Source organism: the organism of the source record quoted next, unplaced genomic scaffold (genome assembly GCF_019419815.1).
Source record: "Pyrus x bretschneideri cultivar Hongxiangsu unplaced genomic scaffold, Pyrus_bretschneideri_v1 Contig15, whole genome shotgun sequence".
Taxonomy (NCBI): domain Eukaryota; kingdom Viridiplantae; phylum Streptophyta; class Magnoliopsida; order Rosales; family Rosaceae; genus Pyrus; species Pyrus x bretschneideri.
In genome coordinates, this window is record NW_025999446.1 from 3924018 (window position 1) to 3941344 (window position 17327).

The following is a 17327-nucleotide window of genomic DNA, read 5'->3' on the forward strand; positions in this document are numbered from 1 at the left end:
AATCGGTTACGAGTTAGTAAAATTATTATATGGATAGATAGTGTATTTGTATATGAATATGTAGTTTTCATCCACATAAGTCGACTCACTTATTCACACATACATAAAAACCAATCAATCTGATGAGCAAAGTGACAGAGACGCACTTCAAGTCTTCAACCTCAAGGTGGATTCTAATTTACTTGGACTTGAAAAATAATTAAATAAATAAAACAATCTTAATTACAACAATTAAAAAATGGCCACAGCAGAAAAAATAGTATGAGGTTGGCCGGCGGCTGATCCTCTGCAGCCGTCGATCGTTGACCTTTTCTATGATCCAACGACTCACATATCTCCGAATTCACTCTCTCATTCGGACGGCACTACACTTTGGCTGTTGTTTGTTCCGGTTAAGCTTCCAAAGCTGGAAGGAAATTAACTCCAAAAAATTAAAAATTATATATATATATATATATATATAAAAAAAAATGGAAGTCCAACATTACAAGGGACTTCTCTCTTCGCACAGGCGTTCTTGCCTCCTTCTCTCTGCCTCCCTCTCTCTCAAAAAAGAAAAGCCTTTTTCCTTTCTCTCTCTAGAGTCTTAAAAAGCTTCAACTTTTGGCTTCTGGGTATTCAAAGGAAGAAGAAGAAGGAAGAGGAGGAAGAAATAGGTAGAATTAGAATTTCGGATTATCAAGTTTACTTCTTTAACTCCTATCTAAATTCAATGATTATCGTTTTGTATTGGGTTTTCTTCTAAATTTTTCAAATTTCTCCATCTGGGTTTTATCTCTGATTATCGTTTTTGGTACGGGGTTTGCTTCCTTCTGCCTCCAAACTTTTTTAATTTTTTTTTTCAAAATTATAATTTTTGGTGAGGAATTCTGATCAATTTTCCAGCTTGGTTTTCTTCCTTATCAATAAAAACTAAGCACTTTTCAAGTCCAAAAGCGTAGATTTCTGTTTGGTTTGTGGGAATATATGGAGGAGAAATCATGATAAACATTTTTTTCCCTCCTTTTCACTGGTTTTTATTTTTCAGGAAACTCAGCTTCTTTTTTTTTTTTTTTTTTTTTCCTTTCAAGTCCTTAAATCACGGGGAGAGAGTCTTTGATGAAAATAGAAAATAGGATCATTGTGTGGAGAATAATTCAAGAAAAAAGGGGTTTGTGGCCACTTTTTTGGGATGATTTTATGGGGCATGTTGCCATCTGGAGTCCTTTTTTTAACCCTTGCTTTTCTTCCTTTTTATGTTTTGACACAATTAAAATTTTGGGTTGTTGGGTTTCTCTTTGTATCATCAATGACTCAACTAATGCCGACAGAGGTCTTAATTTTCTTATTCTTGCTTTTTTAGTGCTTAATCCTGCATTTTTGAGCCTCTAATCATCTGTTTTTTTCGCATGTTTTGTGTTTTTTCGTAACTATTATGTTGTCTTCTGCATAGAAATTATGCTCGTTTCGATGTTTCGTGTATTACTAGTGCTCTGAGTTCTGGAATTTGTGGGATATGGTTTTGACTTAGGATACAAAATTGTTGATAACGGACATATTTGTAGTGTAGACATTAGTACAGATGATGAATTCCGAAATAGTTATCGAGCGCAGTTAATCGTATATGATGGAATGATCAACGAGTGGTTATGGTAAAGTAACAAAATTCTCTTATAATGTTTCATCGCAGCAGATGTCGAGGTTTTTTAAGGTGAAAGAAAGGCTTATCCTTTATAGTTGAATGAGGATTCCATGTCTCTGGCTAGGAAACTTGTTTGTGTTTTGTGGGGGGGTGGGGGGGGGGGGGGGTGGGGGGTGTGCTATTACTTCCATTAGAGGAAATGCATCAATATATCTGGTCTCCAATTTTTGTTGTCATGAAAAAATCTTGAAATCTAACCTTAGTAAGATGGTCGTAATTACAACCTCAATCAGATTCCAAGTTTTGTTCATTTATGCGATGAGTTTTCGGCGGATTATTTGTAGCTTTTTGGTTTACATTGGATTCTTGTTATTTTCCATGAGCAATGACAAACTAGTGACTCGTTTCTCTGTGAACATTTTTGTGTTTAGCTTTACCTACATATGAGACTTAGTGCTTGCATGAAACATATTGTCTGCATAGGAAACGTATTTTGTTTTGTTTAAACCTGTCCATCGCAGTTGTTCTTAGGACTATTAGTTATGCAATGTCTGCACTCTTGTTTCCTTGTTTTTCCCCCTTCCAAACAAATTGCCAATTTTGAGTACCAAGGATTCTTTGAATCTTACATGATACTTCACCATCTAGATCTAGATTGTCTCTCACTAACATTCTTCATGGAATTTGGAAATTGTTGTCATTTTACTTTGAAAATGGCATCGAAGATCTTAAATTTTTTTGTTACCGTTCTTACAGAATTGAAACATGCGATCAACATACATGGATGAGTATTCTGGTAAAAGAGCTGTTGATGGGCTCGTCTCTAAAAAGGGATCTGGTCTTGTTTTAAGGGAAAGCCCCAATAGAGACCGCAATGCTCAGCTCTGTAGCCGGCTGGGATGTAGTGGAAGATTGAACTCTGTAAAAAGTGCTCAAATTGAAAAGGCCAAACCTTCAAGGCCAGTATTTCGCTCTTCGTCAAGTGGGAAAGAGATAATTGGAAGTTCCTCGAGGTCTTGCGTTGGTGTTGGCAACACAAGCAAGTCCATTGCAGAACCTTGCAAAAAGCTATCTTCTAATTTGGAAACTGATTCATCTGAAACCAGTAGTGTTCAGGATGATCCAGAAGTTTCAGAAATCGCTCCACCACTTGGAAAGATTCAAAGAGGGCTTCACCCTGAATTTCAAAATTCTGTGTCTAGTGAAGTCACTTTGATGGAAATTGGAAGCTCTGGTCTAGCATCAAATACAAGATCTCGAAGGAGTTTCAATCAGAGATCTGGATTGTGCAGCCAAGATTCCATAGTGGGTTCTAATGTTTCTACGGGATCTAAAAACACCATCCAGACACGGGCTAGCACAGCCAGGAATGGTTTAAGAAATCTACGATGTAACTCAGTATCTGACGTTGTCCCTTCCAGTTGTTCATCATCAGATTCAAGCCTTGGTCGGAGAGAGACCATAAAGAAAAGAACTTCTGAAGGAGAAAGTAGTTCTGCTGCTAAGGGGAAGAAAATGAATGGGTCATTGTTAGCACAAAATCCCAGTTCTAGCCATGGCATCTCAATTTCTGATTCAAGAAGAGGTAGAAATATGCCTTCTAACAGGGATAACAATGGTGTTGCATCAGTTAGGACTCGGAGAACTGTCACTGGTCACTCGAGGGGAAGGCTGCTTACTAATCAAGGAAGTGGAACCAATTCGTCATCCAGTGGATCCTCTGCAGGTCCACATACGTCTGAACCTGAAATGTCTATCAACTTGAATGCTTCTAGTTCATCACAACAGTCATCTGCTGAAGTTCCTTTAATTCGGCTGAATTCTTATAGCCGGCCAGGCAGTAGCAGTGGGACTTTACATGGCATTCTGCGAGCTGGTGCTTCAGATGTTGGGTTTTCCCGCTCTCTAAGGAACCAGGATGGACTGCGATGCTACAACATGGATGGGATAGCAGAGGTATTGTATGAAATTTTGATGAACATTTGTGTGGTCTTACAACATGTTGCCTTGTATCTGATAGAGCACAAAAGAAATGACATAGTTGTGCCGTCATTCTTAATCTGTTTATTTCAAACAATTTTGCAGGTATTGCTAGCACTTGAGAGAATTGAACACAATGAAGAGCTAACATTTGAGGTTGTTATTAGCTTATTATAGATTTTTGTGTTCGCATTTTTAAATTTTTGCTCTTTAACTGTTCTTTTTCCATATTTCAGCAACTACTTGTTCTTGAGACGAATTTGTTCCTGAATGGCCTAAACTTCTATGATCAACACAGAGACATGAGACTGGATATCGACGACATGACATATGAGGTTTGCTAGCACTGCTATTCATTTCACATAGATATAATCCGTGGTATCTCTCGTTGTTCCTTTATGTTTGAACAATATTCCGGCCTGGTCAGGGTGCATCCGAACCTTTTTTGATCATCAGTGCCTCAGTAATGAATCAATTCGAATAACCAACTAATGCTCGGTTTAAAATACTATACTTGCTGCAACTTTTTACCTCCATCTGTTTCATTTACGGTTTTCGCCTACTTGGATGTCAGGAATTATTAGCTCTAGAAGAGAGGATGGGTACTGTCAGCACAGCATTGCCAGAAGAAGCATTGTCCAATTGCCTTAAGAAAAGCATCTATCAGTTTATGCCCCAAGAAGATGCATCCGTAAGCTGGGATGGGAAGAAGGCAGATGTCAAATGCAGTATCTGCCAGGTCCTTGTCCAATAGCTCTGATCTCCTGTTGTCCTTTTAAATCCAAGTGTAATATGTGTACCAGCACCTCTGAGTTTAAGATAATTGAGCACCCAATGACTATTTAATGCTACTGTAGAGCGGTTGCCTCCAGAAGTTTTCACCCTGAACCTGCACTAGTGCAAGTCTGTTCCTTGGTTAAGTTGGAAGTTAGAACTAGCTCAGCTTGCTTCCAAATGTTGTTTCACATATCATAAAGCTCATAGTGGATCTAATCAGATATACTTAAAACTTGTTTTCGGGTAATACTAGTTGAATCTAACTCTCTATAGATGCAGAGTAAAGCTTATCGGTCTATCTTTTTTACAGGAAGAGTACGTGGCTGGAGATGAAGTTGGAAGATTGCGGTGCGAGCATAGATTTCACGTTGTCTGCGTAAACCAGTGGCTGCGGCTTAAGAATTGGTGCCCTATATGCAAAGGAGCAGCAGCAGCTCCAGCACCATCGCCCTCGCCCTCGCCACCCTCCACATAATTCAGTCATTAAGTCATTTGGAGGAGAAACTTCATCATCTTTCTTCTTTTGAATTTTACTGTTTCGATGTACATATCGATTCTCTTTCATCTTGTTCCATTCAACTAATAAATCCAAGCTGTTGGTCTTACAGCCGGAATCTGCATTCACTTGTGGAACTGTGAATACATACAAAGTGGTGCTGTTTCTACAAACGTGTTTCTTTTTCGGTTTTCAGTTTAGTTGCCATCATTTCGATGCTCGAAATATTGGATTTTTTATTTTTCCCAACTGTTTCTGGCAATGATCGCAGCAGAGCGACGACCTGAGAGCAGATTCCCCACCGGCGGGGGGACAGGAGACGGCCATCTCGAGGCACATCATGACCTACAGGCAACACCGGCGAGACCTGGTAGGGCAACCCGATTGGGAGTCAGAAGATCCATAGTGCCTGCAGCCCCACGGACTTCATATTCAACAGAATAGGGAGTAAGGCTGAAATGGCTATAGGCTTCAATTTTTTATTTTAAACGTATGTTGATTGAACTATACGCTGGGTGAGGGCTTAAAGACCTATTCACATAGCGTTTACGAAGTAAAGGCGCTCGACTTTGACAAGAAGAGACGTGTGGCGTGGTTGGTTTTGGATCCCTAGCACCACGACTTTTGTTTCAGAACACTTTGGGAGATCATCCCGGGTTACTATTTCTCCCGAGCTCATCCCTTGTGCTAGTTTTTGAGCCACGTCCAACCAGGTGTCGTGGTCCCGATGAATGGAATAATTGGAAAAAATATTCGCAAAGGCTTCAACAATCGCGGCTGCTTATTCGTATTTTAATTTCCAAATTCAGATTATATTTTATGCCTATAATGACGGGTAAGCGTAAATCAACCTATCGTATCAACAAGTAACTCTATTTTAGACTCCCATTGCCCTTCGAAAAGGTAAACTACCGAAAAGGACCACTAAGACGTCTCCTTGTAGATATAAGGGCCACCTATCGTGGCAGATTTAAAATCATAAGATGAGACATGTTCCGCTCCAACAGAACAATTTTGGTACTGTCGAGTGTTTGCTCAAGTGACATGGGAAAGAGTTGGATCCTAAAATTCGGTTTCCGTTGTTCGCAAAATTAGGGAAGACACAGCTGCAAGCATGGGAAGGATCAGTCGACTTTGGTACTGCCCAGAAATGTTGCATGCAAATAAAGCCAACATTTGATGTTCCAAAATCCAAACTGCTGCCAAGACTTCACTGGTCCCATATTGTACTTGTTTGTATGTTTAAGTACATGCTCATGCTTGTCCTTTTATGCGACTTGGGTCGACCCGTTAAATTCTCTAGAATTTTTTTAGTGCACGTCCAGTAGTTAAATTTAATAGAACTCGAAATTATTGTTGTACTCAAGAAATTTTTAATTATTTATTAGAATAGATCCACATAAATTACTCATAACCAATAAATTAAACGGAGAAGAAAACCTAAGTCGCAGTAACGAAGACCCGACTTACCTATCCCATGTTGTTACCCTCTTCTCTTTCTCTCTTTCATCGCATGGTTAGTCATGTGGTGATTTTCTACGGTACTCCATAGTATTGCATACTTGAAATGTTTTAAATGTTAAAACTTTGTTCAAAAATACAAAAATTAAGACCTATAGTTAAAAATCTCAAAGTATCTCAAGCACCTTAAAACGTTTGCAGTCATGCGAAGAGAGAAACAAATAGGTGTGCGACACGTTACATAAGAAAAAACAACACAAGATGAATAATGCAAAACCAGGAAACAGCCCAAAGTTCAAAAGGAGCATGCAAATCATATGAACGTCATTTCAGAAAAAATTTCCAGAACCTTTTTATCCACTGTGGAAATGCAATAACTGAAGGTTTCCATGAGCTTCCAAGTTCCCAGATAACCATGGTCTCTGACGTCAAATGAGGAACCGGATTCCACTGGATTCAAAGGAACTAAACCAAAAGATCAAATGATCCGGACCATTGAAATTTGATCCAACGGTTACAATTATTATAACTTTTAGAGGGTTCTCTGTTTGTAACTGTTGAATTAAATTTCAACAGCCCGGATCATTTGATGAGTGAGCTCAATTCCTTTGGATCCAGAGGGGATCCGGTTCTGTCGAATGAAGCCACAAATATCTCACACTGGTTTTTTCCATTCCACCGAAAACCTTGCAGCAGCTGTGACGTAAGTCCTAGGATGTGTCGGGGCCCATAAAAAACAACCAACGACAACAGTTCCGAAGACAAGTGACCTATGAATATGATCCCAACAGCCACATCAAATCTGTTGAAGAAACCAAGGGATTCTGCTTTTGCTCCATTTTCCCAAAAGAACAAATGATTGGATTTTCATTGTTTATAACAGACAAATTATACTCCGGGGGTTTTAGCCGTTAGAACAGAGGTCAAAGATACAATAACCAAGATAGACGGTTAACAACCAAGAACTAGGTTCTGCTTCGTATGAATCTGAAGCTTCCTAGGAATTGCAGAACACTTGTTTAATGAAGATGCAGAAAACTAGTTTACCAAAAAATAAGAAAGATGCAGAAAAGTAACCCTCAGATTCATGCAATTTGTAAAACTCACTGACCAAATTTCTAATCCGTTTCGCCAGAAAATACAAATCTGAACTGATCCATCAGAACAGGAAATACCAAATTTAATTTACAACGATGGATCGGAATTTCAAATTCAGGCTTGGAAAACAACAGTACTTAAGAAACCTGGTCCAAAAATAGTATGAGAAAAGAAGCCAGAAATGGTGATGAGACAAATGCATGTTGACAAGCAAGGATTATATGACTGATGAAATGGAAAAGAAAGAGAACGCATGGGACATACAAAGCGATAGTCCAGGAATCAATTTCCATACCTGTGAGAGGAGTGCGTAATTCCAGAATTCATACCAAAAATGTATCCAAAGATGTGCCATTTCTTCATCATTGAGTACACGCCCAATGCTATATTATATATCTCATACACTTCATAGAACCATTTTCATCTCCAGCATGATACTGCAACGTAAATCAATATACTAGCGAGTTTACTCGTAACAACCCGAATCAGATAAGTTTTGAATCATGCCAAAGATTTGCACATTAACAACTGTTCCTCTTTTCATTTGATTTAGTTATATTTATATAGACTTCACTCATTTTGTTTCTCCTTATACTTCTAATTTTTTGCTTATATTCCTCATGATGAAGCTCAATCTGCCGCTTTAAATTTAACAAGCTGGGTCGGAACACTAGAAATATTGTGTTTCGGTGTGTGCATGCAGAAATATAACCACAACAATTGTTTTACATGGTCAATGGTTATATATGCATTAACAGATGTCAACTAGAACAGATGAGCAGGGAACGAAAATTTGGCAGATAAATACTTTTGAGTGTCATTTATGAACACTATCGTTAAACTCATGCAATCAAGGACAACTCAATTGATGTCGATGTGTTATTGATATTGAAATTTAAATCAATTCTAAGATTCTAAAGTACATACAGAGGATACTGCAGCTCTTACACAAGCAATTATACCTCTCACCGAGCAACAGAACAGTATCCCTGCAAAATTTTCTTATATTTTCTCCACTGGCTGCAATTACACGAAAGCATGAGGTCTGGAGCGGTGGCAAATACAGCAGCATCTATGTTACACATACAACAGAACAACCAAACATGGGGATTCAATTTGAAACACCCTTGAACGGTTGCAGTTAGATAATTGTGGATCAGTCCTGGCTCCGCAGCAAGCAATTACAGACATTTGATGCTCAAACAGATGATTTCCCCGTGCAATACCCGGAACTTTACCCACTTAGGAACCATCTGGTGCGTCCTGGCAATGAGATTACAATTATTTGAACCAATGATCTCCAGTAACTTGTGATCCCAGGACCTTTGAACCAGAACAGACGACCCAACCACAACTTTGGGATAAATTTATCTTCACAAGGATCTTTCATTCCTCGAATGCTTGCATACAAATTTTCTCCAGCAGCAACGGCCAATCCTCTCCAAGTTGCTGTGGATTTAGCTCCATTGCAACCTTAAAATCAAGGAAAGATATTGAACACTGAGGTCTTTGCTCTTCCACAGGCCCAGTGCTGTTCTGCATATGCATGTGATTGCTTGGCCACATGCCATTGATAGTTTTTCCTTGAATCTGCTGCTGCTGCTGCTGCTTTGGTGCGGCATTCTTTTTTGGCTCTGGTGTAGACCTTGCTCCCACCAACTCAACGCAGGATCTAATCAATCGCTTTAAGTATACATCCAACACATTATTCAGCATATTGGCACATTCTGTAGAAACTCCACCAAGACCCTGTGCTGCAGCAATCTGCTCCATGCGTTTTCTAAGTGTTTCCGTATCGGACAATCCCCCACTGTCATAATGGCTAACAAAATCACAGCTGCTACCAACTGGAAAAGCTTTGCGGGCCCCACCTACGCTGGCTGGGTAGAGCGGGATCCCCAGGGGCGCAAGTACAGGACTTCTTGAGAAACTCAAGCGGTTTGATTGTTCTCCCTCTTCCTCGTGATCAATAACAGCTAAGTCAGCCTGGGGTTTGCTGTGTATCCGTGGTCTTTCCCCAACTGCACCATCTCTTTCACTCTCAGGTAGCTCAGCAACAGGTTGAAGATGTCGCACTGGTCTCTGATAATCAAATGGATGCACATCCCCGTTTTCCACAATAACCTTACCTCCATTATCCTCTAAACCCGTGGAATGATGTGCTGCACTATCTACCTTCCCATTTGGTCCAAGTGGGCTTGGCCTATCCCTTAGCTTCCGTTCGCGTATCCCGGACCTACCCTTTCGTGGGGACACCGGCAATACCCCATTCGACCAACCAGGTACAATTTGATTTTGATGCGGAAAGAGGCTTTGTTCCTGCCCATCTTCTCTACTTGGAGAACTGTTTGCAGCTTGTATCCCAGGTTTTGCAGGAACCGATGAAAAGACTGGTGGGGGGGTCTTTGCATGGCATGCATTCTTCAAGACTGACCGTATAAAATGATTGTGCAGTGGCAAGTTCTCACTCCCGAGCACCCGGTAACACAACTTGTCAAATTCTTTCTTGCTCAGCTTCTGACTCAACAACCTATTCAAGTAATAAAAATACCGCTTTGACCTCTCGGCCCCAATCCTCTTCACTATCTGTGCTTTCAGATCACCCAAATCAATTCTAGAGAACTGCTGAGGTTGCATTTCTCAAGAAACAGATTCATACACCATCCACAAGAAACAAGTGATCCCCCCAAAACTGCACCAGAAGACAAATTACCGTTACTACTGTTTCCAGAAAACCCAGAATTTGCACTCCTTCATATCATTCATTGCAAATCAATCCTCCAAACTCTGCATATCCCGACAAACAAAGGCAAACCATCCACCAAATAAAAAAAAACCCAAAACCCCCAAACTCAAATCCAAATTCGGTTAACCCCCAAATTGCCCAACCCACAAACAATACAATGCAAACCCAAATCCCATCTTCTCAATCCCAAAACCCTAGAGATCAAACCAAGTACCAAAGCTCGCTAAATCCCAACAAAACTATACACAATCAAGCTTAATTAGTCAAAAACCATCACAAATAAAAAACCCTAACTTCGAATCATAAAAAAAAGCGGTTCGAACTCCTCTCAAACTTGAATTACACCACCCCGCCAATCCGAACCCAGAATTTAATTTCCCCCAATTCGCAAGCTTCAACTTCAAGACGCGAAATTTGAAGTCGGGGGAACAAGATCAGTAACTTGGGCGGATTGAAGTCGAAGAAACGGAGCTCGAATTGCAGGAAAATCGAATTCGAAGGGAAAAAAAATAAAGCGCAATGAAGCGCCAAAAAAAAAAGAGAAATTAAATAGTGAAAAGCTCGGAGAATGTGTATGAGAGAGGGCTTCTGGGAGATTGATTGGACTCTGACCTTATCGAGTTTCGACGAATTGCAGAGAAAAATCGAACCTCAGTGACTTCGGAGCTTTGCCTTTCGCTTTCTCTCTCCGGGGCTTCTTTTCTGTAATTTTATTTTTTGAAATTTCTTGACTGCTTTCTTTTTTTGGGTGTTTGCTGATTTATATTCGAACTTCCGCCCTGTGTGTAGCTCGATCGCTTCTGCTAATACTCTCTCTCTCTCTCTCTCTCTCTCTCTCTCTCTCTCTCGCTTCTTTTCTTTCTTTTTTTCTCTCTCTCGTTCTCTTCTTTCTCGGTTTCTCTCTCTCTCAACTCTCAAGGTCTCGCCTCGTGGTTTTTTTTTTCTTATTTCTGGATTTTTGGCTTCATAAAAAGTAAATATTTACAATTTTTTCAAACAATATTTTACGATATTTGTTGTGTTTTAGGAAGTTTTATTACAACGAATTTGAAAATCTTATTTTTAGGAAAAATTACACTTTGGAGTATAAACTTTCAATACTTAATTATGCATTGAGACTACATTTTTTAAACATTTTAAGGAGGGATATTTTTTAAACTCGCGTAAGATGACATTATGTCCTGTTTTTCCGTAGAAACAAAATTGTGAAGCCTAAAATAATCCCAAAAATTATAGAGTCGACACGTGGACTTTTGCTCAAGAGAGACAAGATTGTCCTCAATAAATGGGCAGGCTCCTCGGATACTCTCACGCACAGCTCACACCCCTAAAGACCTTAGTAGCTAAATACGACTGCTCACAGCTCACCTACCCTTGACAAGGAAAAGTAAGCATTAAAGATAAGAATTAATTATCCAAATCCTATCTTCAATATATTCCTAATTGAAGATTGACTCCATTTAAGTAAATAATCCCAATTTAAATCAATTAAGGATAATTACTCCATTATTGCAAGATATTATTTTCTATTTAATATCTTGAGAATATTTCTCTATAAACATTGACCAATACGATGCCGCAATGTGTAGAGTAAAACCCGAACACTATGGCTAGCCCTCTTCCTTATATATACCCCATATTCTACCAAATTTCAGAAGCTTTTGCTAGCCTAAAATGCCCTAAACACTTTACCCTCCTTAAAAAAACTAACTTAGGCATTGGAGATCCATTGGCCTAACCCTCCCCCCCCCCCCCAACACCTCGTGTGTAACATCCCATATCGCTCAGGGGAGTGGATCCTGTAAGCCTTATATGTATATTCCCATCTCTACCTAGCACGAGGCATTTTGGGAGCTCACTGATTTCGGATTTCGTAGGAACTCCGAAGTTAAACGAGTTCGCACGAGAGCAATCCCAGGATGGGTGACCCACTGGGAAGTTCTCGTGTGAGTTCCCAGAAACAAAACTGTGAGGGTGTGATAGGGGCCCAAAGTAGACAATATCGTGCTACGGTAGAGTCGAGTCCGGGATATGGTGGGGGCCCGGGTCGGGATGTGACATCGTGGGCACGTGAGGTTTAGGACTTTGATCAAAGGTGTAGATTGTTTTGCAGGTGCATTTTCCTCAAGACTGATGATGGCAGAAATTTGCTTCGACAAATTGGTGCTTTCATTGAGGCTTGATTCAAATACTTGAAGAAGCTTTTTGCATTTGGTCTCTTGAATTTTCTGATACGTTGAATTTCTCACACGTCGTATCAATTAATTTTTCCTAAAAAAGTTTATTGATCAATCTTTGGAGAAAGGATACAATGGAAATTCAGAAATCATGACGAATTAGATTTGGACCAGAGAGTGGAGACGAGGACATAGCTTCACAACGACCATCCTTAAGACTCAACATAATAGTAGGAGGAGCCCTACCGCCACGGAGCCTTACCACCGGTACGACCACCACTTTGTAGGCCACGGCAAGGACCACCGCATCAGTAGCAGCCCAAGCTGGAGCCTAGGCGCATGCTGCAGCAGCCTACCACATTGCACAAGAACCCATGACCTAAAGGTAGGAGGCCCACAACATGGCAGCTGCCACATCAAGCTTAGGGCAGGAAACCCAACCCACTACAACAGCCTTAGTTGCCGTCCAGCAAGCCCAGGCCCAAGCCTACTAGAACTTAGTAAAGTTAGCCCAGCCAGCAGAAGCAGCCCACGGGCAGACGATCCAAGCCTAGCTCGCTGCTAGCCGAGCCCAGCCTACTACAAGCCGAGCCTAAACTTGCGAGGAACAAGCCATAGCCCAGCGCACAATGCAGGCCCAAAGCCAGCTGCCACACGCTCTGACCACCCAGCCAGGTTGGCCCTCTCTGCAACCTACTTCGACGACCTGGCCCTCGGCCCAGTCCAACCTGAGGCCACCTCCGGCGATCTAGATTCAGACCATTGGTTCCGCGATCGATTCAGGGTTATTTTCACCCCATTTTTCTACATGAATGTCTGCTCCAGGCTCAAGCTTTATACTTGCAGTCCACTACATTTCCACCACACATAGAGACGTCCATTATCCAGACTTTTCCAATCCAAATGGCGAGCACCATCTGCTCCAGCAGGTCATCAATTTGATGAGCGACCTCGCGCAACAGACCACCTTGATGAACCATCTTCTTGAGCACATTGAGATGCAGCGCGCCCCAGATGAAGTGTCTCGAAGCAAAATAAGGGCAGAATAACGTGACTTATTCCAGCGATGACAAGGCAAATAGCCAGTCAGCTCACCATGAATCATGTTCAGGTAGTGTGCATTCTCATTTGGGCCATCGGGAAAATGTCTTCTCCCATCTAAATGCTTAGAAAATTGTTTATTCCTGACTCGGCTCACGAGTTAATGTGCATTCGAGGTTTGATCCACACTTTGATGAGCACTTAGGACATTCTAGGCGAAGCGTCCACACGAGGCTAAGCCCAAAAGGAGATCCTCCTACAAGGCACTGGAGTAGGCAACCACATGGTAGATACCCCAATGCTTAAACTAAACGCACGTGAAGAAGAGAATAGAGTTGAAGAGGTCCCGTCCACATCCATATCCATACCATCATATCTTACCATATCAGAAATAAAACTCAACAAGAAGCAAACCCATTATAAAAACACCGCCCATCAAAGTGATTCTATATCATCAGAGTGCAATGTTTTTGTCTTATCTTTGCATCTCTGCAACCCTTGGTTCTCAAATTCCAAAACTGAATGATTCCAAACAATTATGATGCACATCAATAAGATATTCACTGCATCAGATTGATGAAGACAAGGAAATTTGCACAACTAGCTTGAAAGCATCATAAACCACAGAAATGTACAAATCCAACTACTGCAAAATAGAACCTTGTATCATCTTTTCAAACTTGCCAATACCAAAACATGTTACTCATCTGATTGTCATCATGCATTAATCTTCTCAAAAATCGAATGGTCTCCAATATTGTATAGTAACCTGTGGAAGTCATGTGTTCCACTCAAAATATGATTCATTTTTTCTCAAATTATATATTCATTGCTTCATTGCAGCATACAAACCAGGATTTTTGAAAAGAATTATGCTGCACATATCCAGAAGTCATGCCACCCAATATTTCTCTACCTCAGACATAAATTTCAATCAAATAACAGCTTTCTATAAAGGAGTCATAGCACACCCTCATGCCGGTTATAACAATTTCTTACGAGATTACCCTTTGTGGGATTTACCGTCAATAATCTCATTCAACATTGGCTTCGGCCTTTAATATTTACAAAAATAGAAAATTAACAAACTATAGTTGGCATCGGCCTTAACTATAGTAGCACGGGATCACCCTTTATAAATTTTACCAAAATCTTCTCTTAACAATGGCATCAACCTTCACAAATTTCAACAATAGAAAATCAACATCTATGTAGGATTACCCTTCGTGGGATTTACCTACTCTAACATGGGATTACCCTTCGTGGGATTTACCATCAACAACTTCTTCAAACTTCATCTTTCTCTAAGACACATATAACTGGACTTACAATAGATACATGCTAACAACTGAGCTAGTTAAACTCAACATTATAGGCTAAGGCAAGGAACTCATATAGTGCTGTAGTATCTATCAATGTATGATAATCGATGCCTTCGCTACTTTGCAACAATCACTTTAACTGAAATTGGGGCCAAGTTATTAGCTAGGGACCAAAAAATAACCAACACTACAGGGCAATGCATTCCATTCTTTAACTGTAATTGTAGTTCATTCCATGTCAAAGCTACTTTTCCATCTAAATCAATGCTCCTTAACTATTGGCATCATGCCTTAATCCCAATTTCAACTCTTTTTGAACATTAATCAAGAAAATTACTACTTGCCTAAAATTGACGAACAAGAAGGACAATAGTATATACCATAACTTTTAATCACAAAAAATGGCTTCATGTATTTACTGTACTCTTTCTAATTCCTCAACTAATTTGAAAAATGGTGCATGTCCAACTTTAAATAGAACAACTTTATGCCAAACTCTAATTGACATAAGCAAGAAATATGTCACCACTTTGCCAAGAAAAAAACCGTTTTAATGAAGTGAAAACCAAGAGAGAAAACAAGTAGCAAAACATCAAAGATGCAAAACCCAGAGAGAACAAGGAACTATCTTTAACCCAAGAATCCATACCCATTTCTCCAAACATATCTAGATTTGTAGAAAACATCAAATCCAACAAAGAAACTGAGCAGAATTTCAGTAGCAATCTAGAGCAACAATCTTGAACCCAAATATTAGACACAACTTAATGAAGCCAGAAAAACTCACAAGAAAGATGACTTCGTGCTTTTAATACTCAGCATATCAACTGAAATCGCTTCATGCCCAAAACAACAAACTAATTGATTTACATAATACTAAAAGAATCAAACCAAGAAATTAAGAAAAAGTGACTGAAAAATCTTAACCTTCACATGAGACCTTTGAGTTGGGGATTTCGACGAACACTTGGACTGCACATAGGTCTAATCTTTCTCCCATACTAGAGAACAAAGTTGAGATCAAAGAATTCACTTACCCATTTCTTCAAACAGTTGGAGAGCAGAGAATCAGAACCTGAAGAGATCCTAAGATTTGCAATCTTGAACAAACAAACACCATCAAAGAAGAAAGACCAATATCAAAGACTCGTCTAAATCCTTGCACTGATAGCCAATCATGGAGAGAATTGGTGAAGTCGAAGACGTTTGCATTGGTTTGCTTGGCCATAGGCTTGAAAAATCAAGGTCTGGTATGTCCAATTTTGGAGAGAAATCATTCCGGTGAAGCACCAATTTTTAGGAAAATTCCAATTTCAAGCAAGAACTTCTTCCATGTTAAGGGAAAAAGTCGGATCCATGGAAACAAGAGGAAGTATCTAATCAAGAAGGCATACAAGCTCTGATTTGGTGAATGTCAACGGGGAGAGATTAGAATAGAGAAATGGTTCATAGAAATATTTGAGAATCCATGAAAACTAAACTAGAAAAAGATGAAAACTCACTATAACTTGAACCACAAGAATCCAGAGCGTGAGCCCGGTGGCTCCGACACCATGTTAACTACATTAAAATATTAGAGAATTGAAGAGAAAATCAGAAGAAAGATGAACACAAGAAAGATGAATAAAGAGAGTTTAGAGAGAAAAATATGAGACTTGTATTAACTAAAGAGAAAGATTACACAACTATGTTTTTAAAATATAAATCCCTAATAAATTTAACCAGATACTAACAAACTTACTAACTACTGACTTGTAAATCATTTTACCTAATTATCTGGTGTGGAACCCTTAATAAGCTCTAGCTTTTGGCGGTGTTTAAAGCTTAAGTTGTATGCGAAATTACGACTCAGTGGCCACATCCTTCCAAGATGCTAGTCCCTTGATCTTTTAAGCTGCGTGCAGCTCGATATAGATCTCTGGGGCAGCATTGTAACTAATTCATCATGTCACCTGACTAGTATTGCAACGTTTTAGAGGTAAGTTACTTTCATGAAGATTGCATGTCGTGGGCAGACTATCTAGTCACGCGAATCTTTCATGGGCATGAATCTTGCACTTAACATCTCTTCCAGTTAGAGACTTAGGCTCCTGTGAAATTGAATCCTTTAGTCAGCTAAGGCTTTTACGAAAAGACCATTGTGGCCAATTCAGGGAGTATCCCAGCGCAAGTAGTCGAAAACTTTCAGGGTAACTGAGCAATCGAACAACCCATCCACATCTGGATATTCTATAGCAGTTTACCCTCTTTTTATGGGAGAACGAACCCAAATGGGTGTTGAGGAATTAGTTTACCCTATTGCACGGGAGAGCAAAACCAGATGAGTGTTGATGAATTAGTTCACCCTCTCACATTGGAGAGCATACCCAGATAGGTATCAGGGGATTGATTTACCTTCTAGCACTGGAGAGCATACCCAGATATTACACTAGAGAGCATACCCAGATGGTTGTCGGGGAATTAGTTTACCCTTTTGCACTGGAGACATACCCAGATAGGTATCAGGTGATTGGTTTACCCTATCGCAGTGAAGAGCATGGAAAAACATACCCAAATAGATGTCATGAGATTTGTTTACTTTCTGCACTGGAGAGCATTGAAGTAGCTT

At 39.9% G+C, this 17327-nt stretch overlaps 2 protein-coding genes across 2 annotated transcripts; one reads left to right on the forward strand and one right to left on the reverse strand.

Annotated features, from left to right (window-relative positions):
• The first annotated feature begins 477 nt into the window (after positions 1 to 477).
• On the forward strand, positions 478 to 5047 carry LOC103944594 (probable E3 ubiquitin-protein ligase RHG1A). Its single transcript, XM_009355073.3, has 6 exons — positions 478 to 656; positions 2378 to 3577; positions 3707 to 3757; positions 3838 to 3936; positions 4176 to 4340; positions 4689 to 5047. The coding sequence occupies exons 2-6, from the start codon at positions 2387 to 2389 to the stop codon at positions 4851 to 4853; spliced, it is 1671 nt and encodes a 556-aa protein (XP_009353348.2). The 5' UTR covers positions 478 to 656; positions 2378 to 2386; the 3' UTR covers positions 4854 to 5047.
• Positions 5048 to 8283: 3236 nt separating this feature from the next.
• Positions 8284 to 11096, reverse strand: LOC103940121. Its single transcript, XM_009350198.3, has 2 exons — positions 10792 to 11096; positions 8284 to 10125 (listed from the first exon to the last, which is right to left on the reverse strand). The coding sequence occupies exon 2, from the start codon at positions 10068 to 10070 to the stop codon at positions 8820 to 8822; it is 1251 nt and encodes a 416-aa protein (XP_009348473.2). The 5' UTR covers positions 10071 to 10125; positions 10792 to 11096; the 3' UTR covers positions 8284 to 8819.
• Positions 11097 to 17327: the final 6231 nt, after the last annotated feature.

Coding starts and splice junctions, on each gene's coding strand:
- LOC103944594 (XM_009355073.3), top strand. CDS start 2,387: ATGCGATCAACATACATGGATGAGTATTCTGGTAAAAGAGCTGTTGAT. Junction 3,578..3,706: donor ACATGGATGGGATAGCAGAG/GTATTGTATGAA, acceptor ACAATTTTGCAG/GTATTGCTAGCACTTGAGAG. Junction 3,758..3,837: donor ATGAAGAGCTAACATTTGAG/GTTGTTATTAGC, acceptor TCCATATTTCAG/CAACTACTTGTTCTTGAGAC.
- LOC103940121 (XM_009350198.3), bottom strand. CDS start 10,070: ATGCAACCTCAGCAGTTCTCTAGAATTGATTTGGGTGATCTGAAAGCA.